The sequence below is a fragment of the Sminthopsis crassicaudata genome, chromosome 6 (assembly GCF_048593235.1).
Source record: "Sminthopsis crassicaudata isolate SCR6 chromosome 6, ASM4859323v1, whole genome shotgun sequence".
Lineage (NCBI taxonomy): Eukaryota > Metazoa > Chordata > Mammalia > Dasyuromorphia > Dasyuridae > Sminthopsis > Sminthopsis crassicaudata.
The window spans coordinates 255,770,440-255,793,259 of record NC_133622.1 but is presented as its reverse complement, the minus strand read 5'-3'; the positions used below and the strand labels follow the sequence as shown (position 1 = coordinate 255,793,259).

The following is a 22,820-nucleotide window of genomic DNA, read 5'->3' as shown; positions in this document are numbered from 1 at the left end:
CATTTCTAAATTTCTTGTTCCAAGGGCCCTGTTTTCATTAAACACTGAGCCTTCCTATTTAAAACTACGCAATTCCTAAAAATGTTATTTAGGTTAAACTTTCCCCAAACATCAGACAAGGAACAAAAGCCCAAGCTCGGCAGCCACCCAGGGAGCTCTAATAATCTTGTTCCCCCACGAGCCATGAGGCCTGAAGGTGGGAGGGCTCTCAAGCTCACAGACAGCACCCCAGAATCCTCCTGGGGAAAATGTCCACATCACCCCCTCCCCCTCCCCCACCGGGTTTGGCTTCATTCACACTGACCTTGGGGTCATTCTCCGCCTCCTCATCTTCCTCTCCCTCCTCTTCTCCCTCCAGCTCCTGTGGGCACAAAAATGACAGGTCACCAGGGGAGCACTGTCGATCGGCCCCCACTGCGGCACCCCAAGTCCACATCCCCAGCCTGGTTCAAAACCAAGGACCTCCTGGCTGCTGGTGCAGGTCCAAGCCTGGTCCCCCAAACAAACCCCTCATCCCAAGACAACCCAGGGCACCAGGGGGGGCTCATTCCCTTTTCTCACCTCTTCTTCCCCTTCCTCGCCTTCTTCAAACTGAAAAATGGAAAAACAGGTTTAGATTTCTACAGAACAGCAATCGTGTCATAAGTGCCCCTGTGCCCACTGGGCACCACCCTGGGGCCGAGGTCAGAGGCCAAGCTCCCCCGGCTGTCATGGGTCCCTGCCCGCTCCAGGGAGGGATCTTTTAGAGATGAGTGACTTCCTTGCCTGGCCAGGGGAGAGGCAACCACTGGTTCTGGGGCTCGTGGGCAGAAATCTTTGGCCCCAATCTCAAACTCCTAAGTCATTTCACAGCAGGGCCCTCAGAGGCCATACAGGGCGGTGAGCCTAGGAACCCCTCCAAGAGGGAAGCGCCCCCTTCTCTGCAGCCCACAATGCTGAGACGCAAAGCCTCGCCCACTTGGAGGCCGCTCAGGAAACACAAGACAAAGCCTGCGCTCTGGCGCAGACGCTTCTAGCACGCTCTGGCTGCGTGCCAGTGGCAGGGATGTGCACACATGCACGCGCACATGCCTCATGTTGTGTATACTGCACACATACACGCTGCAAGCATGCATACGCACTCTCATTATACACACGCAATTTCTTGGACAAACCAAATGCAATTTTGTCCTCAAATAATGACATGTTCCAGGACATTGGGAGGTCAAACCCTTCTGGGGCGCCAGAGCTGCCCTTGGTCCAAAGACCGCCCCCACCCAGCAGGGACAGCTTCCAACAAGTGGAAGTCCCACCGTCTGCTCAAAGACTCGGCTGTCACCTCCAGGAAGCCTTCCCCAATGCTTACTGAGTCCACTCACTTTTGAACAGAACCCCCGCCATCTTGTCAGCATTCTACTCCCTACCCTTAATCCCCCATCCTCCTGACTAGGACTAGAGGCTCCATGAAGGAACGCACCAGAGTCTTGGGTATAACTGAAATGCCCTCAGTGCCCAGCGCAAGACTCTGCCCATAAGAGACTCGGACCAGCAGATGTGAAAGTCTGGTCCCTCGTGTTGGGGGCATGAGGGAGGACTTTAAAAGCAGCCCGGCAACCCCAGGTCTTCCCGAGATGGGACGGCTTGGTGCGATGGACGTGACCCAGGGAAACTGGGCACAAGTGGCCACTCTTCCACCTCTGTGAGCTGGGGCAAGTCACTTAATCCCAACTGCCTCAGCAAAAAAAAAAAAGAAAAAAAAGAAAGAAGAGGGGAAATGGAAATGCGGCCAGCTTGGCTTTGGAATACGTACTCATCCTGCCCGCGCTGGAGTCTGAGTGCTAGGGGAGCTCCTGGGCCTGGGCATGCTTCTGGCAGTTTCTTTGTGTGTAAGAATTCTTTCCCAGAGGACCCACAGGTGACATATCTCAGAACACACGGAGGACTCACACAGCGAAGACACCAGAGAAAGCCATCTTTAGCCTCCCTTCTATTTTTCACCAGGACACCAGGAAGGACAGTTCTGGCAGACGATTGTCCAAAGGAAAGCAAAACTAATGATGCTCTCTCCATTTACCCCAAATGAAATCCCTCTAAGTGAGGCAGGGAACCTCATCTGAGTAAAGAGGGAGACCTGATTTCTACTCCCAGTTCTTAGTTTAGTCATTTAAATAAGCTCTCTAGGCCTCAGTTTACTCCTCTATAAACAAGCCCTTTTCCAGCCTCAGCCCCTCAATTCCAGACCTTGGCAGCTGCTCACAAGCACACAAACAGTAGTGGTCACCAACGAGATTGACATACATACATTATCATCATCCTCTATGGCTTCCCCAGTAAAATAAAGGACGGCCCGCGGAACTATTCTTTCACGGAAGAAGTGCCCGATTTCGAAATCTGAAGCTAATGTGAATTCTGAATCTTCATCCTGTGGGGGAAATTTACATATCATCAGCTATGCATGATTTCCAGTTTTGAATGAAAAACCAAGACACAAACTATGACCAGCAGCTTCTTAGGAACGGAGGCTCGTCTGCTTTGGCCACAAGCTTCCCCTGAGGACCAGCTCTGGGAACCGGAGCAACACTGTGATCCGGGACATTTCATTTTACAATATTTACCTCTCAGATACTGGGAAGTTCCTTCAAGGCTATTTAAAGCTAAGTCAGTGCCACCCTTAAAGGAACGGCTCCTGGTCCTGCGCCTCTAGGGCACGGGCAGTCACCGTGACTCCTCTGGGGGAAGCACAGCACCAAATTTGGGGTTAGTGTGAGGTACCGATCCACTATAAAATAGTACCAGCAACTTAACATAGAAAAGTCTAAGGAAACAGCAATCTGAGAATAAATGATGCTTTGAAATATGACTCTTACCAGTGACTCTCCATCCCCAGATACTAGAAAAAGAAAGAAAAAATTCTATTAGTCTTTAAACACAGCAGGCCCTGCCTCCATCCCAGCTGATTTAATGAGCAAAGAGAACATTGCACAACTCTAATCCATTTAATGACTTTTTTCCCCACTGGAAATGACTACATTTTAAGTCTTCATGAATCCCAATGATTTCTGAGGCATGACAGAGCAATCCCCAATACAGCACCCCCCCATCCCCCCAAGGAATGGGTCTGGACTTGATTTGGCCAGAAAATCACTCCTGGGCCGTGACAAGCTCTTAGCGAGTCCAGATAGGGCAGGGTGCAGCAGGCCACGCTCCTGGTGCCCTCCCGATGGGCTCGCTCAAAAACAAGGGAGCAGGAAGCATCCTTTCCTAAGCCCTCCAGTGATACCAGGAATGGGTGATCCAGCCAAGTAACATCCCAGGAACCAACGCAGCCCCTAGTCATCCTGGAAGCAGAAACTAGAAGTCAGTGAGAGCCCAGGGAAGACGGGATGATCCTGTGACTGGCTCTCAGGCACACGCTGGCTTTCCCTCCAATGAGAAGAGGGGCTGTCAGCCCCTGGCCCGTTCCTCCCTGGGCCAGAACTCAGGAGATGAAACAAGATGAAGGCAACTGGGGAGAGGAGCTAGCTGGGAGCAGCAGGAAGCACGTAATGCCCAAATGTAGAGTCAGCACTACTGTCTCTAATTTGGAGCACTTCTCAGGAAGAGACTCACAGCACAACAGAGAGGAAAATACAATGTCAAGATGGAACCAGAAAGGCCTCAAAGGAGGGGCAGCTGGTAGCCCAGAGTCCGACTTGGGAGTGAATGAAGGAAGAGGGAGCCAGAAGGCAGCGGGCTTCCGAGGCCCAACTGAAGGGCACGGCCCTGGCTCCAAGTCTGAGATGACATCAGACACCTGGCAGCCACAGAAGATGAAGTGAAATGAGGCTGCCAGCAAGGGGAGGGTCCCAGGGAGGAGGAGTGAGGGGGTGGAGCTTGAGAGGAGACAAGAAGACAGGGGAACACGACTTGGGATCTGGAGCTTGTGCTTGATAAATAGGAGAGCTCCAGATGGAGCTTTGGAATGGAGCAAAGAAGCCTGAATCAGCTGGATATAGACAAGTCAAATCCTATGGGGAAAAACCCCCCCTTGATCTGTGCAGGATCCTGAGCCCATCTCCACACCTGTAAAACAGGGACCCAAAGATCACCATGTCCCAAGACAAGCCCCCAGGGGTGTCTCATCTGGCTCACCTGCCCAGAGTTCCCCTCAAACATCTGCACTAAGCGCAGGCACTGATCACAGGGAGCCAAAACAAGTGCTCCCCAGAGTGCTCCTGCTGCAGGGGGGTGGCACCCTTTAAGCCCCAACCATGTGATTTTAAATCACAAGTGAAACTTCTGGGCAGGGAGGGGCAGCTCAAACAGCAGTACCAGGAATCCAAACTGTTTCATCTCTAGGGCTCCCATGGCTCATATGCTGAAAGGCACTGAAAAGCACCCCCCGGGACTGGGATGATCTGGGGGCTTGGCACTCCTGGCATCCAAGAGAAGTTCTCCCCATCACAAGCGTTTTGTTGTCTTTCCCATTAAAAAGGTGGCTCATGATAGAGAGTGCCACATACTGGGAAAGAGCTCCGCGGTCTGACACAGGTCGGAGCACACTATTTCCCCTTTTTTGTGGTTTTCCCTTTGGTTCTGATTTTTCTCGCACAATACAACTAATAGGAAATGTTTACTGTAATTGTAGGACTGATTGGAGAGGGAGAAAAATTCTGAACTCAAAATCTTAAAAAAAAAAAAAAAAAAAGTTGAGAACTACCTTTACGTATAATTGGGAAAAAATGTTATTTATACATAAAAATAACATTTTTGTTCAATTCGTTAGAAAGGGGAAAAAAAAAGATGGCTCCTTCAGAAATTGACAAATGCTTTAGTCATCCATTCTTCCCTTCTCCTTGGTGAGGTTACCCCTTCAGAGCGCTACAAGAATCCCCATGACATTAAAAATGGGCCCTTTTCCAAGCTAGCGACTGCTTTAAGGTTTAAACTGCCAGGGCATCCCAAAACTGTCCCTAAGGGCTAATTTTCTTTCTTTCTTTTTCACTTAAAAACCGTAACATACACAAAGAAGCTCAATCTCAGGTGAAGCTGGGAAAGAACTTCAGAGCCCCGTTAACCAACTATAGCTGGGCTGGGGTGGACACTGGCTCCTCTGAAGGAGGTGCAGCCACGCTCTTTCTAGAGCAACAAAAATTAACTTAAATGAAAACAGTAGCTTTTCAGTGTACTTTATAACAGAATATTTACAGTAAATCAAAGAGCACCTTTTTGATTATTAAACAAAAAAAAAAAAAAAATGCCTTTGAAAAAGGGACCGGATGGCCAAGGCCAATGGCTGCCTTTCAGGTTCACCCCTGGGCCGAAGGCCTAACGAAGACTTAGTCCGATGCGGCCGAACAATCCACGTAAGGATGCGGCGCTGGTAGCGCCGGCCCAAACACAAACCCGCGACGATGTGGGTGAGCGAGGCGTTGTCCCAGAGTGGAAAGGCCACTCTTTCTAGCAAGCCCCCCACCCCCGCTAGTCACCCATCAGGAGCAGATCCCACTTGTGGCAGAGGCTGGACTGCAGTGGGAGGTGGGGCAGCTTACCTTTGATGGGGCTGAAGAAGTTAAAGAACGAGTCATTGGGGACTTGCTTGGTGACTGTCCTCACGGTGCCTCGGCCCTTGTGCTTCTGTTTTTTCTTGATTGTCTTCACCGTCACGTTCTTGCCCTTCTTCCACTCAATGGTGCACCTGGGGAGCAAGGCCACGCCCAGTGACTCTCCCCGGCTCTGAAGCCAGCACAAAGCCCTCTGACTACACCCTTGGTGAGTGGGCATGCTGCCCCCTACACACCACAGCAGAGCAGGTCTTGGGGACTACCCATGGCACAAGAGCCAATCCCACAGCCTTCGAGGAGCCTCCGCTTAAAGCCCCGTGTCTCACGGGAAAGGCTGACACCATTGTGACTCCTCACCAGCAAGCAAAGAGAGGCGGGCTCTACCTGAGCCCCCCCCCCCCCCCCCCTCAGCCCAGATCATCTCTTCACTGCTGGCCCGAGCATTTCCACAAAAGCGTGGGAGTCGGGCAGGAGGAGGCCTGTGGTGGCCTGGCCCCTGCCTCAGAGTTTTACCAGCATTTTCAGTAAGAGGGAATAGGACGTTCTCAGCAGATGGAGATCCCAAAAGAACCCTGCATGTGGGACTCCGGGCCCTGCCCTGCCCCCAGCTCCTGGTCCAGAAGGCCCTTCCTGCTCTCCTCTCAGAGGCAGGATGAACCCCGAGACACTGAATATCTAGGGGATCCCAGGCAAGCCCCGCCCCAACCTGTGTCTACCCAGGTTTCCTCAACTGTGAAATGTGGATAACAATGAGATCATGATTGTAAAAGGCTTGCTTCCCTCCCCTTTGACTCTGTGAGGGGCCCGTCCCACAGAAGGGAAGCTTCCTGAGGGCAGGGCCCGCCTCAGCCTCCCTAGCACCCAGCCAGTGTCTGATGAACGGAGGGAAAGAATAAGCAGGCCAGAGAAGGAAGCCCGAGCCAGCCCCTGCAGCTGCTTCTTACCCTTCACAGTCCACGATTTCAGGCCCTTCGAAGGAGAAAGGGTCCGTCGTGTCTGGCTCCGATTTCATCTTGTAAGTCTTCGTCAGGACAGAGTTGGTGAAGTAGTCGTTAGGCTCAAAGTGGAACTCTAACGAGAAAGACTGGGAAGAGAACCCCGGGGAGTCAGCCACAGAGCTAGGCCGAGGGCCTGCAAGGGAGCCCATCCTCCTCCCTCCAGGGGGCATCCCACAGCCTCTCACTCATAAGCCAGCCCCCAGCTCCCCCACCCATCTCTATCTACACCCACTCCAGGAGACCCCAAACTCCTCCTCTTCCACTCTGAGGAGTCAATGGTGAGGCACTTGCCCCCCCCACACACACACTCTGGTCAAGAGGACGAGGTCACTCTACTCCCAGACCCGCCCAAAGTCGGGCCCTTCCCTTCTGAGACAGAGCTCCTCCTGACCAAATGCCCCTTCCCTGCCAAATCTAAGCCTTGTTTGTAAAGCACTGGAAAAGCTCCAGAGTCCTGAAGGGCCCCTGGCATTGACAACTGCCAGCCTGTGGGCTGGCCCTACATACAGGGTGTCTAAAGGTTCTTAGTGTGGCTTTAGTAAAGCTTAATGGGTTTATTTTAACAACTTTAGTAGCTTAAAACTGCTCTCGAAATCTGGGGACACTTGTCTGTAGTGACTCCAGGTTCTCTCTCCCATGTAGGCTTAGCTTTCTGTGGCCTCCGAGATTATTAGTACAGGGTGTGGTATCTGAAAGTGCTGAAATCTTTTTCCTTTACTGCCTTGTAAAATGGAACCATAAATAATATGTGGTTTAAATAAATGCAGCAAACTAAAAACGATTTGGAATTGAGACCCTGCATATCCTCTGTTCCCTCTAGGGCATCATCACAGGGTTTAAAGACAGAAACAAAGCCTAGGTATGAAAATATTCAAGGGCAGCAGCTAGAGATAGAGCACCGGCCCTGAAGTCAGGAGAACCCGAGTTCAAATCTGACCTCTTAACACTTCCCACTTCCTGGCTGAGGGACCCTGGGCAAGTAAGTCACTTAACCTCAATTGCCTCAGCAAAAAATAAATGAAGGAAATAAATAAAATAAAACATTTCACTGCAAAGCTTTGTGCTGTAGCAAAGAAATGGAAACTACAGGGACTTTGGGAAGGGATGACCAAATGAGCGCCACATGCTATCAGGGGAGCCGATGCAGAGGGAAGAGAGCAGAAGCACGTGAAGAATTGTCTAAAATTATTTCAAAAGGCTGAAGAATGCAATGAGAAAGCAGGAGGGCCGCACGCAGCTCACAAAACCTCCGCCCCTGGGTTGGAGAGGCCGGGACAGGGCCGCAGAATGAGACAGCCAGGTTCAGAGGTGCGTCTGTCTGACTTGAATAAATCCACTATTTGGTTTGAGGAAGAGCTTTTTATAGACAAAGAAGGGAAGGGGAAGGACAGGAGCAAACCATCAAGCAGTATGTCCAGGAACGCTCTGAAGTTCAGAGGGAGACAGACATGAAAGGCGCCCGCTCAAAGGGTTAGATACTTTAAAGAGCTAGCTCTAAGACTCGGGGTCCATGTACAATCCTTTTTTCTCTGCACGTGGAAACGATCACAATTGTTAAATTCAAAAACATAAAAAACATTTTGCCAGCATGATTAAGAGTGCCTGGGGCAGATTATAAAGCACATGATGGAAAGGAGCCAGTTAAGGGACCACTAGATGGCAGCACAGTGGGCAGAGCACAGAGCCTAGAGTCAAAGGGCACCAGTGCGAATCCAGCCTTAAACCCCTCCTGGCCAAACCATTGCAGCCACTCTGCAAACCTCAGCTTCCTCATCTGTAAAATCAGAAGGAAATGGCCAACTGCTCCAGGACCTTTGCAATAAAACCCCAAATGGGATCATGAAGAGTCAGACCCAAGTGAAAACTGAACGAGAGATACCAGGGGAAGGCCTGGGGAAGTGAGAGAAGGGGGTCACAACCTCCCTGAGGGGAGAACTGTAGAAGGCTTGCTTCCCAGCACTCTGCAGGTATTACACTCCCAAGCACCAAAATGACCAGATGCAGCTCCGGGAGCACAAATGCCGGCCCTCGCAGCGGCCGCCTTCTCCCAAGGGCACCAAAAGCCAAGCAGTGATTAGCTCCCCTGGTGACCGCAGATGCACTACCGGTCCCCTCATCTAAGCCTGAATGGTTTGCCCATCCGGTCACCCCTGGGATGAAGGTCTGAAGGTCACGCTGACCACAAGAGGGGGGGAGGCATTTCCAAAGCCCCCAACCCTGAGCTCACATCTGCTCCAGCAGACACGCCCCAGACCTTCTAGACCAACATCCCTGGGCAGCCACCACGGAGGTCACTGCCCGCCCCGGAGTGGAGCCCAATCAGAGTGCTAACAACTCAAGTTCTCAGTACTTACCATGGGCTGGCCAGGATCTGAAAACTTCACTTTAATGTCCTGCAGGTGTTTCAGAATTGGCTCATCATATTCCTAGCCACAATAAATAAATAAACAAACAAATAAACAAATAGCTGGCATTTGTGGTAGAATCTGGTTCTAGCAATGATTTTAGACAATCACAATTCCTGTTTCTTTCCCAAGGCAGGCGTATGTAACAAAGTTTGTACAGGATATGGATAGAGAATGACACGGGATTTGAATTCTGCCAAATCCCTGGCTGGGAACTCTGGACTGCTCCGGGCCTGGGATTGTCCTGGGGCTCCGAGGTTTTTCTCCCTTTTCCAGTAGCTCCTGCCCAGGCACATTCTACTGGGCAGGTTTATTCGGGTCTCGGGAGCAGTCTCTACCAAACTCCAAATTCCTCAAAGTTCTCCAACCCGCATAAAGCAGGTGGTCAGAAGGCAGGAATGAAGTCACCTGAGTGCATTGGAAGGACCTGATGAACTGGAAAGCTTCCTAAGAGAAAGGTCACCCAAGGAGTGACCGAAGAAACCGCCTGAAGCAACTAAGCAAGCGTCATCCCCACATGACCTGGGAACAGAGCATGGAAGTTGCAGAGACAAAGACAAGGGAAATCTAAGGAGATACAAGACAGCAGATGTCCCCCAAAGGCTGAGACGGCCCTGGGGGGCTTTTGGAGACCCCTCTAACTCTGAATCCTGTGCCCAGGGAGAATTGCCATTTCTACCAATGTCATATGGCTTCCAGAACTTAGCCCAGAGGCCATGCCTCCAAGTTCAAGGAGACCCAAACCGAGGCCCGTGGCATACTGGCCATCAGGAGAAGAGCCAGAGCTGCACAATCCTCCCCTCAGGGTTCCATGAGCAAAGCCGCTGCCACGTTCTGGTGACAGCTGCCCCGGCAGACACAAACACCAGTAGACAGTCCCCTACCATGGACCGCGCCCAGGCTGAGATGAGACAGCCCAGCTCAGTTTTTAGGGTCAAATTTTTTTCTTGAAGAACAGCTCTCCAAAAATAATTCGGGAAGTCAAAAAGTGAAACTTGATTCTACTTGACTGAAGCCCTTAACAGCAGCTGCCATTTTGGTTACAGAGAACAGAGTCAGCTTGGAGTTAACCTCTCCAGACAGAGAGTAACAGTGAGGAATCCTTCTAGAAAGTGGCTGGCAATGGCCCAGCCCCCCAGTCACCAGCAGCACGGCGAGCCTGGCCAGAAGGATCCCACCCTGCTCCCCAACAGGGAGGAGAAAGACTAGGCAAAAGCCTGAGGCCCTTGGCCAGAGCCATGGCCCCTCCCGTTAAGCCACTGTGCAGCCATACAAAGTTCAGTTAACCACAAGAACCAACAAGTCTAGAACCCAAGGCCTCTCTCAGAGACCTAATACTGCATCTGGGCCAATTGGCTCCAATAAACAGCTTCCAAGGGGAATTGAGAAAAGAACATTGGCCCAAAGACCAAGATGGCCACTTCCAAAGCATCGCCGCCACAAGCGAAGGGACCTGAACCCACACACTGCTTACTGCTCTATTTTCAGCCCACGGTGAATGACCCTAAGGTTTTTGTTACCTGCACTAACTCGCTCAGCATATCCACATTTCTAAAGATCGTAAACCAGAATTCCGGGATCCCTTTGGGGTTCGGCTCATCTGCAGAAGCTTCTTTCTCAGCTATCACCACTTTGCTCTTCAGGTCTCCCTAAAAGAGAGTTGTTTAAAATGGAAAATTCAGTAAAAATAGCCAGTTCCACTCCAAGGACATGTAGTAACACACGGCAGGTACAGGCCAGGGCTGATCCCAGTGCACACAGACAGCTCTTGCCAGGTGGGCACATGGTGTGTTCACATACATACACCCCCCCCCCCCACAAATACAGAAGCATCCTCCAGGGACCCCGTACCTAACCAAATGTTACAAGCATGAGGGGGAGCAGGGGAGGAAGCCTGTAGTAGGCAGGACAAATAGAGCACAGCCCCTCTCCTGGCTGGTATCTTCCCCTTGCCCCCCATTAGTTTGGGAGATCCTGGAAGACAGGGGCTGCCTTTGTTCTTGTAACCGTGACCCGTCAGCCCAGGTGCGGACACCTCCTTTGTGTCTCTCTACCAAGGTTTATACTTTTAAGGGAACTGAGAAGAGACACAACTTCCCAAATGTGAAAATGCAGGGATCGAGAAGCCCAAACAGCTCCACACAGACTACGCTGTGTCTCCTATGCCCACAATTAGGATTCTACAGAGGCTCCTTTTAGTATGAAGATAACGAGTTTTATAAATGAAAATGGCAAAAGACAACTCAGACTGAATGCAAAGCGCGTTGTTTCAAAGAAGGATGCTGGAATTCTTCTTCAGAGATCACAGGCAAAGATGACACTTGGAAGTAACAGTTATTCTGTGCATACCCTTTGATCCAGCAGTGCTACTACTGGGCTTATATCCCAAAGAAAGGGACCTGTATGTGCCAAAATGTTTGTGGCAGCTCTTTTCGTAGTGGCTAGAAACTGGAAGATGAACAGATGTCCATCCATTGGAGAATGGTTGGGTAAATTATGGTCTATGAAGGTTATGGAATATTATTGTTCTGTAAGAAATGACCAACAGGAGGAATACAGAGAGGCCTGGAGAGACTTAAATCAACTGATGTTGAGTGAAATGAGCAGAACCAGAAGATCATTATACACTTCAACAACAATACTGTATGAGGATGGATTCTGATGGAAGTGGATATCTTCAACAAAGAGAAGATCCAACTCACTTCCAGTGGATCAATGATGGACAGAAACAGCTACACCCAGAGAAGGAACACTGGGAAGTGAATGTAAACTGTTAGCACTACTGTCTATCTACCCAGGTTACATGTACCTTCGGAATCCAATACTTAACGTGCAACAAGAAAATGGTATTTACACACATATATTGTATTTAGGTAATACTGTAACACATGTAAAATGTATGGGATTGCCTGTCATCTAGGGGAGGGAGGGGAAATTTTGGAAAAATGAATACAAGGGATAATGTTATAAGAAAAAATTACTCATGCATATATACTGTCAAAAAAAATTATAATTATAAAATTAATAAAAAAAAAAGGGAAGTAACAGTTATTCTAATTCTACAAATAAATTCAATGGGGCTTTTCTTGTTTTGTCAGGGATAAAATGGAGTAGGGGAAGATTATTGAGACAAATACAAAAAAACAATGGATTAAGATATGAATCTAAGGTAATCATCAAACCATAGCAAACACTCATTGTCAGAGCTCATTCTGCCAAAAAGCAAACACTCTCAAAAGTCAACATGAGCATAATTAAAAGCTGTCCCCCAAAGGACAACACAGAGAGACACAGGTCAATCTGGATGACCTCTGGGCTGTTACTGTAGCACTGGAATGGAACCCATCATCAGAAAATGACTGTCGACAGGTTACGAACAGTGCAAAGAGTGACTGCCAAGATGGAGTTTTTCTATGTGAATATTAACAAAAGAAGTCTCTGACCCTTTCCATCACTCAGCCTCTCATCTTACAGCAGGCTGGTGAGAAAATTATTTCAAATGCCCTATACCCAACCACAAGACTCCCTTTCTTTCCAAATACCGTCCATCAAGTCTCCTCAAATCAGCACTTCCAAGTTTCAACCCCTTTGTTGAACGTTCTCTGTACTGTTTCTTATCTCTAATTCACTCCTACTTTTCTCATGTCCCCAGCTGCCTTTCTTTCCAGCTATTTTCTTTTTGGTTATTTTGCTTCAAGGGTTTGTCTTTTAATTTTTTTTTCCCCTGAGGCTGGGGTTCAGTGACTTGCCCAGGGTCACACAGCTAGGAAGTATTAAGTGTCTGAGGCCAGATTTGAACTCAGGTCCTCCTGACTTCAGAGCTGGTGCTCTATCCACTGCACCCCCTAGCTGCCCCGTCTTTTAATTTTTGCCTGCACCACTAATTTATATTCACCCCAAAAACCCAAGCATTTTCTTCCTATATTAGGAGAAGCATTTTGGGGAGAAAAATTATAAATGATGAGAAAAAACAAGATTGGAATCTAATTGTGTGAAAAACTGGCCCCAAAACTTCCAGGAATTCTCACTTACAGCCAATTTCTCCTCCTCCTCATTCTCACTGGGCCATTCTGATTCTGCATCTGTAGGTTCGACATCGCCAGTGACAAAATCCCGTCTCTGCAGAAGAAAGTCTTATTAGAATGAAGAAAAACTATAGCCTTATTTTGTAGATTACACATAACAAGTTCTGTCCTCTAAGTCCCAAAGTTTTAAGATAGAAAAAAGGCACCGATAATTCACTGGCAAAAGGGCCCTCACCTTGTCGAAGAGAGGCTGGTAAAGGGCTGCATATTTTCGCTCCAAATCATGCACTTCCTCATAGAACTTTGCCTCAATGTGGGCACACTTCACCTGAAGCTGTTTCAAAGCATCGATGCGTCTTTTGACCGCTTTGGGTAAACTGACAACAAAGAGCAGGAAAGGAAGGCCGTTATAATTACCCAAGCAGTTGCTCAGAAGTCTTTAGCAAGGCTCTCTTCCCACAAACACTCGACTCCCACGAGCACTCTCCTTAGAACCTGCACATCATGCGGCAAGACCCAACAAGTCCTGCAAATCAGTGAGGCGGTCCTCTGACCTTCTGTACAATCCACTAAAAATTCTAGAATTTTATTCCGTCTCATGATGGAGCAAAAAAAAGTTAGTATATGATTAAAGAAAAAAATTCTCCCAAAGCACTTCTGCCTAATCACAGCAAAAGGCTCCTCTTTTGTAAGTGCTCTCCCCTTTCACCTTAAACTGCAGGCTGCTCGCAAGAGGTGGTCCCCAGTACTCACGTTTCAATGTAGCTTGAAGGTGTATGGGACACATTCTCAAGTCGCTCCTGGAGAGCTGCCAGCACTTGTGGATTCTGCATCACCTGGTCTGTGAGTTTTTCTACGAAAAAAAAATGCAATGGTTTAAACCGTATTAACCAGAGCTTCTGAGAGTCACAACTTACAAGCTCCAGAGGGCTGCGTGAAGACGATCCCTACTAAAAAGGCGTGACCCCCAGAATTCAAATTTTAAAAAATCTTAATTTTTAGAAAAACACAGCCCTAAGTCTGCATGAAGGGACGTTCATCCAAAAGCCGCCGTTTGAAGAATCAGACAGCTTCCCTTGAGTGGAAAACAACCAGAAACTGGATGTGGCAAAGAGTGTGGCACTTCAGCAATCCTCCAAGGAGGAGAAGCACGCAATCTCTTTTCAAGGCAGAGCCAGAGACTTTCTGTTCTCAACTGTAACTCTTTAATCTGACCATAGAGAACACAAGTCCCATGAAGTTTGGGGAGAAAAGATAAAAATACACTAGTAACCAATCCGAATAAAAATGTTGCATTCTCTCGGCTCAATGGATTTCTTTGGCCAATGCTGACCGTGAATGCTATCTCGACTCATCCTCTGGAATGATCCCTCAAACTTAGGTCAGGGACAAAGGGAGGGATGTGGGGGAGAACTGCTACTTTTGAAGGTAACCCAAGTCATTCATCCTACAGCATTTCATATATGGCCCTTCTCCTTACATTGTTATTTATCCTCACAGAAAACAAGGAAAGGGATAACAAAATGGAGTTGTTTGAAACCATCATCCTAAGCTTCCTTAAAAAAGAAAGAGTGAGTTACAAGTCAGACACTCAACAAGCATCGCCTCCCCACCTAACCAGGGAACAAAGAGCTGGAATGGCTGCAAACACCAATGCAGAGCTGGTACTTAGCATGAAGGAGAAGCTCACTAGGCAAGGAGCCCTGGAGGGTAGGGACCTTCATTTGGGTTACAGAAGAGAAGGAAAAGTTGAGTACTTTAAAACAAAGCCTAACTTTTCATATTATTACCAATCACTGTAAAACTCTTTCTAAATCCTATTCTTATTATACTGAATTTCCTATAAAAGTGGAAGAGTAAAAACTTGTAAACGTTCACTGAAACTGTACACATAAAATTCCTTCAATATTTGAAACTTTTGATCCCCAGTTCTCACACCCCTAAATATTAGCCCTTCAGTATAACCTTACCTTTGTCAGTTTTAGCAGTTTCAAAGGAATCTGAAGGAACATCTTCTGAATTACTAAAAAATATTTTAAAAATTAAAATTTAAAGGAAAGCTCCATTATAATAGGAAAAATTAAAAACCCTAACCAAAGTAGATTCTTTAAAACTATAAGAAATTGCACCATATTAACAGATTGCGGTATGAAGTGCTTTAAGTTGGGGAAGAAAGGTACACAATTTGTTGGAAGCACTCTATTTTGAAAAGAATCTTCTAACTTCCAACTTTGGTCAAAGCTTCCAAAAACCAGGCATTCTTGTGTCTCCTGATCCCACCCAAGCGGCCATAGCCTCATCATCTTACATAATCCTGGTGGAAAGTCAAAAACAAATGAGAAGCACCTGGAACAGTTCCAACAATGACTATGTTCAATGTAAGTTAAAGCAAAGTCATTCTAATGGGATTTTCATTCTTTTAAAAATAGCAGAACACACCCTTAAAAATTTATAAGACTCTCAGGGACTTGTTGAAGACACCATCACATGCTACCACAAAATAAACGGAGCTCCACACTGACCTGCCAAGATTTTTTTCATTTGACGCCCCCCCCCCCAAATCCTAAGTTAGGTAGTGGACAGAAACTGAGGCTCAGAAAGAGTGGCTCGTCTAGGCATCCAGCAAATGAGAGCCAGAGGCAGGACTCAAACACTGGCCCGTTTTCCTTATGTTCTCTCTGTGCCTCAGCCTGTCTGTGTCTCCCTCTCCACATGTTGGGCCACCCAGCAGTCTCTTGGTCTAGGGTAAACCCCAACAAAGGACAAAGGCTTTAGACAAATTCCTTGGTAGGTTATTCAAAAGAATGAGGGCATCTTCTGAACCCAGAGAGCTTGGGAACAACTGAGGTGTTTTCACCTTTTCTGTTTCTCCTTGTCCCCCAAAAGAACGCCTGCTACAGTGGCACCTGCTGAAACAGGCTCGGAGACATACTGACTCCAATAGCCATTTTGGAATTCCATTGAGAAAATACCTTGGTCAAGACTTACCTGTTATCTGCCATCTGAAGGATTTTATCCACCTACAAGTTAAAACCAATAATTAGTTCTCCCAAGTGATGCTCTCAGGTGGGCACACATACACACACACTCGCCCCCGGTTGGAAGGTGCTTTAGTCTCATTTATTCAACTAAATCATACCCTCAGAGGGCTTCATCAAGAACAGGCCCAACAAGGAGTCACAACCAACTTTTGCTTTCAGCCCTCCACTGAGAGCCCAGGCCAGTTCTGAGGCCAGCAGGCCTGTCCTTCAGCTATCCCGCTCTACGGTTCTGACCCCACTCTGGCTCTCTGGGATCAAAGGGCACAAGCCTACCTTCCTTGCCCACATGGCAGCTACAGGGGAGCCCCCTGAAGTCTTTTCCAGAATTAACATGCTCAGCTTAAGGCCTCACAAAAGAGCCTTGAGGCCCTTACCTCGTCTTTCCTGCTTTCCTCTGGAGGTTTATCTCACTCACTCCCCCACTCTCATCCAGACTGCCTTCTACGACGGCAGGAACATTAGTTACTAGTTAGTCCCTACTCCCACCCCACCCCAGTCTTTTTCAGATAAACTTCTCTTTAGCTCTGCCTGCCCCTCTCTACCTTATGCTTGAGAAATTTGGGTCGTTTTGTTTTTTTAAACTGAAATATAAGATTATCGCCATCATATTTGGTCTTGTTCGACTCAGCCCAGTGTTTTAAGTCTGCTGAGATTTTTGTGGATTTTGAGTGTCACCCAGTGTTTGCTGTTCCTCCCAGCTATGCATCATTTGCAAATCTGATAAGCGTGTCATTTATTCCTTTATTCACGTCACTGACAAAAAAGGTTCCCCAGTACAAATCCCTGAGGAAGCCCACTGAATACCTACCTCCTTTTAAACTGGCATCAAATCATAACAACTCTTTGGGTAAAGCCTGCAAACAGCTGTATGTGCTCTTCCTAATGGATAATCGGCTAGCCCACACAATATCAATCTGCCCATAAGATTAGGAGAGACTTGCCAAGTCTAGATAATTATAGCTACCCAAGTCTCCTGACAGACCAATCTAGGAACCCTGTGAAAAACAAACAAACAAATGAAACCAGAAAGGCAAGTTTGAGCCAGATCAAGGAACCTAAGTTTATTTCTTGAGTTATTTAATAGGAGCCTTTTCTGGCAAGTTTAATCCCTGAATCACTAATATCTTTAAGGGGGGAGAGGGGTAAATGAATTTTGTAGCTAAGATTGATTTAAGTTACAGTTTGCATTTGCATTTCTATTTCCATTCAATAAAATAACTCATATTCTATAGGCACTTGTTGGCTTCTCATGTAGCTTATGGGAAGGGTTTCAAAGCTGCCTGGAAACACTTGTGTCAATTGATAGAGGGAAGTGAGGGGAATCAGAACAAGCCACATGACACGGTAAAGACAAAACTTCAAGAACTCTTCCTGAAGCAGTGAGCAACACAGAGTTCTTGGACATGGCCAACAGGAAAATCTGTCTGTTACAAGGGTTTTGCTTCTCCCTCTGGGGAAAGAAAATATTTTAATTGAAAAAAATAAATTAAAAATGTTCAAATGTATCTTATGCACACTATTTCATTCAATACTCAAACCTCTTAAGAAGGGCAGGCCAAGCACAAGCCCCTTGGCCAAGGCTGCCCAGCAAGCAGGTGGCAGAGGAAGCTCTCCGTCACTGTCCTGCTTTATCCAGGACCTACAAGGGGTAGGTGCCTTTCTCACTCAAAGAGAAAACACCCTTGGGACAAGAACACCTAGTTACGGAACGCTTATTCTTAAAAAGTGGGAGCTCACCCCAAAAACAAACAAAATACAAAATTTTCCCAAAAATCATGTTGGGAAAAATTAATGATGTAGCTAAGAGGAGAAAAAAGGAACCTTTTGCAGGACTTGCTTAGAATATAACTCCTCTCTCTCTCCTCAAGGCAAACAAGGTCCTTGGCAGACCCCAGTGGAGTGGGAAATCACGGCCACAATCTGGGTGACCAACTCCTTTGTACATTCGTGACTTTGTTTCAATAATGGCAAAAATACTGCTTTAACATTCAATCTGTGAGGCGCTAAAGAAAGGGGTGTCCAAGGTTCATTCAAGCCCAAGTTAAGCCAACTCCCAAAGCTGTTGAAGCCTTTCATCATCTAGTTAAAGGAGAAACCAAGGATTTGCCTCTAAGGCCCAAGTTTTTCCTTGTCATGTTCCTGGCCTTCCCTGCCTAGATGGTTTTAAACTGAAGGAAATGCTAAATTACAGTTTGAAGTTAGGGAAAATGAAGATGTAGTTTCTTCTCTGATTTCACCTGGAAATCTCACAAACCCAAGCACCCATAAATCCCAGGTTAAAAAGCCCTGCAGGAAGGCATCCCCCCCCACCACCACCCCCCAAAAAAATCCCAGCACTGAGCCCAGAAGAGCGCTCTGCTCTCCGTGGAAGCTGTTCTTTGATCAGGGTCAGCAGAAGACTGAGCCGCCCGCTGGTAGCCTGTCCCATCCCCTGCCCATCTGCCATGGAAGCACGGTACCCGTGTTTGCCCGGGGATGGCCTATGCCAAACGGCCACATTGCTTTGCCCATGACATCATCATCCAGTGGTGTCAAATAAATATCTGTGGAATTACTAAGGGCTTCGTGGCCTGCCGGACTTCACAGGACCTAATACATTCTACAAGGACACCTGGATTGGCTCAGTCACCCTGAGACCTGATGGGTGTCGGACAAGGGCATTCCTTTCCATTAACAACCTGAATTCCACCGCGCTCAAGCTGCCAACTACTGATTATTCATAAACATACGTCCATTTCTCCAGCAGAATTAAACTTAAGAAAAGAAGAGAATCATTTAGGTCACTCCTCAGGTCACATCTGAACTATGCCCAAGGGGTTATTTCAAAACAAAACCTGGGAGCATGTAACAAACAAATCACTTCCCCTATTAAAAGAATACTTGTGGGGGCAGCTAGGGGGCGCAGTGGAGAGAGCACCAGTCCTGAATTCAGGAGGACCAGAGTTCGAATCTGCTCTCAGACACTTAACACTTCCTAGCTGGGTGACCCTGGGCAAGTCACTTAACCCCAGCCTCAGGAAAAAAAAAAAAAAAAAAAAAAAAAAGGAATACTTGTGAATATCTATGTATACCACTTTAAACACGTTAAGTTTGCAAACTAACATGCATTAGTCACTGCTTTCAGGAAAAACACACACGCACACACAACATAACTCTACCAAAAGAATGGACGAGATAAATGTAAACCTCAAATTTCCCCTGGATTCCATGATCTCTCTGCAGATGATCTGGAGCTGCATCACTGATCCCCCTGCCCAGTCATGGCGGCTCTCCTCCCCAAACGCCCCTTCTTTCCTAAGACTGTGGAGGACACCTCCTTTATTCTCCCCCCAAACAGCAGCGAATCCAACTCTGGAAGCATTCAGGCGCCAGGTGGCTGGTGAGTAGTGTTGGGCCCAGAGTCAGGAGTTCAAATTTGACTCTGGCTGCTTTGGCTGGCTGACCTCTCCCGCCCAAGTCATTTCCTTCCTTCTACATTTACAAAATAAATACAGAGTAATTTATCTGAGGGTGAGGGGAAGCTCCGGCAGTCTGGAAAGTGGCACTGCAGGGGGCAGCACGGGAGTGCGGCTCTAACGGAGGCTGGAGGCCTCCCCTCCTCCCATCCCCATGCAAAGCCTGGCCAAGACCTTGGGTTTCTGCCCCTGTACTGTTCTGGGGGCTGCCCCATCTGGTCTATTCCTACCACTCAGCCCTGACCGTCCCACCACCCACCCTAGCATCTTCCACCTGAGGAGAGGCTCCAGGCACTTTCCATCTGCCTCCTGTGGCCAGAATTCTTGCCTTCCTCATTTCCAGGGCTCCCACCAGGGGAAGGGGTGGACACGTTTTTATCCTGTCCAATGAGAAAATTAAAAACTGCCACCTTTCAGTCTGGCATTCTTAAGTCTGCCCCAGACGGCCCCATTTGCTGGGGGGATCAGCATCTAACCCCGCCAAGGCAAGAGAAGCCCCTAAGTCGTGTCAGGCAGCAGGGCAGGAGACTCTCCTTCAGGATTAAAGCCTAAGGGCCCAAACTTTCCTCCACTTATTCCTTGGTCTTTCCCAGGAGAATGAGCCTGAGCAGCAAAGGGTGTTTCCCAGCCCAGGCTTCCCCTCCCCCACACAATCAGGGGCCAAACTTCTCAGCAATTCCACCTGCCAGCAGGGCTCCCCCTGCCCTGCTCCATGGGGGTCCCTGCCACGGGCCTCAGCCGGTCACCTTCCCTCCAAACAACAAAATCTAAGGGCTCCTGACTGGAGGCCATCACGTTCCCACCCAAACCTAGATGTACTCGGAGCCCTTCAAACCTGGCTCAGCGCTTTCTGCAGCCCATCCCCCACGCGTGGGGGCGCCCTCTCCCTCCAGCCCCCTCTAGAGGCACTCAAATGCCGCCTCCTGCGGGGTAACTCTCCGGCCCCGGCTTCCCTTCTTCCTTAAGTCAATAATTCTGGGTTTTACAGAGGAAGGACAGTGAGATCCGGGGATTAGGCCCCAGAAGGGTGGAAGGACTTGCCCAGGATCCCTCAGCCAGCATGTCCAAAGTCAAATGTGAACTCGGGTCCTCCTGATTCCGGACCCAGCCCCTGGGGGGGTCACATCACCTGGTCAGTTGAAAGCTTCCAGAAGAATCACTCCTGTTTCATCTCTACTGGGCTACCTGTTTCTAAGGGAGGGGGCAGATGGGGAAGGAGGGAGGGAGAAAAACCGGAAGCACAGTTTTGCAAGAGGGAATGCTGACAACATCGCCCGGATTCTGGAAAATAAAAAGCTGCTGTTAAAAAAAAGCTTCTAGAGACTAAAGTCTGAGTCTGGCCTCAATAATAATTACAGCCCATTTCTCCGTGACACAAGTCCACCTTTCCAAGTCAAGCCTCCGGCACCAAGAAGGCAAAGGCTGCCGTTGGCCCTTTTGGAGAAGTTTTCTAACGGGAGCCGGCAGGAGCCATGGATCAAAAGGAACTTTCCCGTCGGACACTGACCTTCCTCGGAACCTTTTAATCTTCTCCCGCCCCTTTTTTTCATGACTCACCAGCGGGCAACATTTTGCATTATTTTTATTATTATTCCAAGCAATTTTTGCCGGCCTTTGGTTTGTTTTTTCCATTTTCATAGTCTCAGTCTGACTCCGGATCCCAGCGGTCCAGCCCGGGTTCTCCCGAGAACACCCGAGGCAAAGAGCCCCCCTCGCGCCCCCTCCCCCCCACGGCGGGCTGCTCCGGTCCAGCCCCAGGCTCCCACAGACGCCGCCCTCCAGGGGCCGCAGCCCCGGCTCCTCTGGCTCTCCCGGGGCCCGTCTGTGTCTGCCATCTATCTGCACTGGCCTGCCCGTCCGTCCCTCCCTCCGCGGGCGGTTTCCCTCAGACTCTGCCCCCAACCGCGTGCACAAGAACCCCGTAGGTCAATTCTGGGACAGGCGCCCGGGGGCTTCAGGGCCCTCGTCGGGCCGCGTGGGCTCCGTCTCCCTCAGTTTCCCCTGCTCGCTGAAGGCTGCGTACGGCGCCCAGCATTGCTCAGAGTACCCAGCAGGCGCTCCATTAATGCTCATACCCCGTCAGGAACTGGGGGGGGGGGGGGCTGCCGGCCTCCGCCGGGTGACCTTGGCCGAGTCACTTCACCGGGAGCCTCCCGAAGGCGCCCCCTCCCCCCGCGGGCAGCGAGATGCGGGTCCGACACCGCCCCACGGCCGAGCTTGGCGGGGATGCGAGTCCGGCCCAGAGTCCGGCCCACGACGCGGCGGGAGCCCGGCCCGGGAGGGGAAGGCGGGCGGGGCTCCATGGCTCCTCCTCACCGTCCCCGAGAAAGCCGAGCTTCCCGCCCAGGCTTCCCGCTGACCCGCGCGGGCCGTCCCCGCCCCGGCCCGGGCCCGCGGGGAGCGTCGCGAGAACCGGCCCGGAGGGGGGAGCAGCAGCAGGGGAGGGGAGCGGGCGCCGAGGCCGACAAAGGAGGTGCCCCGAGGCTGCCGGCCCACGCCCCGGCCCCGCGCGGCGGAGGAGGGCTCGCCACCCCACCGCGGACCGGCCGCGCCAAGGCAGTGCAGGCCCGGGCAGATGGGCCCGACGCCGCGCCCCGGGCCGGCCCCTCCCGCCCGGCCTCTGCTCTTCTGTGCCCCCGATCCCGCGGCCCCCGAGGCCCCCCGGCCCCCACCCACCTCGGGCTCGGGCTGCGGCTGCGGCTGCGGCTCCAGCGGCCTCGGCTCTCCCTCCTTAATGCTACCTCGCTCAGGGTGCTGCGCCGCCGCGGCCGCCAACAACGCCGCCTCCCATTGGCCGGCGCTCCGCACGCGCTCTCCGCTCGCCTCCCACCAGCAAGAAGCGTCGCGATTGGACGCCGGAAGCCGGGGCGGATTCGCGGGAGGGCGGCGACCAATCCAAGCCCGAATAAGGGAGAGGGAGAGTAGGAAGAGGAGGCCTAGATCCGAGATCGGTCGGTCCCCCACCCCCACACTCCTCCGTGGCCCCACGCGGTCGCGCCGTCTTGCGCCTGCGCGGCGCTCCCTCCGTATGCAAATGATGAGAGGGGCCCGCTCCGGTGCGCGCCCCTGGCGTTCTTTCCTCCTCTTTAAAAAGGGCCGAGGCGGGAAGCTCGGAGCACGTGGAGGAGAGAGGCGGCCCTGGGTGGGTCCCATCCCACGGTGTCCTGAACCCCACCAACGCCCCCCGTGGTTCGCAGGGCCGCTCCGGCCGGAAAGTCAGTGGAGGCCGCCGAGCTCCGGCTGCCCCCACAAAGTGCTCAGCCCCCTAACTCGGGGAGGGGGGAGGAAACACCTCGCAGGTGCTCCGGCCCCAACCCTTCCCTGCCTTTAAAATCCAGTCCTCGTCCTCTGGGGGTGCCCCCCCTCGGCTCTCC

The 22,820-nt window shown here is 50.0% G+C and overlaps 1 protein-coding gene and 1 non-coding gene across 9 annotated transcripts in view; both read right to left on the bottom strand.

The window, feature by feature from the left end:
• NAP1L4 (nucleosome assembly protein 1 like 4) overlaps positions 1-22,298 on the bottom strand; it is a 28,114-nt gene extending 5,816 nt beyond the window's left edge. For 3 of the 8 annotated variants that reach the window (XM_074276176.1, XM_074276175.1, XM_074276177.1), the window contains exons 1-14: positions 21,522-21,712; positions 15,939-15,970; positions 14,921-14,973; positions 13,704-13,803; positions 13,186-13,327; positions 12,958-13,044; positions 10,446-10,574; positions 8,875-8,946; positions 6,467-6,606; positions 5,511-5,656; positions 2,847-2,869; positions 2,282-2,401; positions 562-591; positions 305-361 (exon numbers count right to left, since the gene is read on the bottom strand). In XM_074276176.1, the coding sequence (XP_074132277.1) occupies positions 305-361; positions 562-591; positions 2,282-2,401; positions 2,847-2,869; positions 5,511-5,656; positions 6,467-6,606; positions 8,875-8,946; positions 10,446-10,574; positions 12,958-13,044; positions 13,186-13,327; positions 13,704-13,803; positions 14,921-14,973; positions 15,939-15,952 (1,113 nt within the window). In that variant the 5' untranslated portion in view covers positions 15,953-15,970; positions 21,522-21,712. Of the gene's footprint in view, positions 1-298; positions 362-561; positions 592-2,281; positions 2,402-2,846; positions 2,870-5,510; positions 5,657-6,466; positions 6,607-8,874; positions 8,947-10,445; positions 10,575-12,957; positions 13,045-13,185; positions 13,328-13,703; positions 13,804-14,920; positions 14,974-15,938; positions 15,971-21,521; positions 21,713-22,122 lie in introns of those variants that run through there. The other 5 variants (XM_074276181.1, XM_074276182.1, XM_074276179.1 and 2 more) reach the window with 4 other exon arrangements.
• Positions 12,185-12,310, bottom strand: LOC141548098 (small nucleolar RNA SNORA54). Its single transcript, XR_012483802.1, has one exon. It is a non-coding gene; the product is annotated as a small nucleolar RNA SNORA54 (small nucleolar RNA).
• Positions 22,299-22,820: the final 522 nt, after the last annotated feature.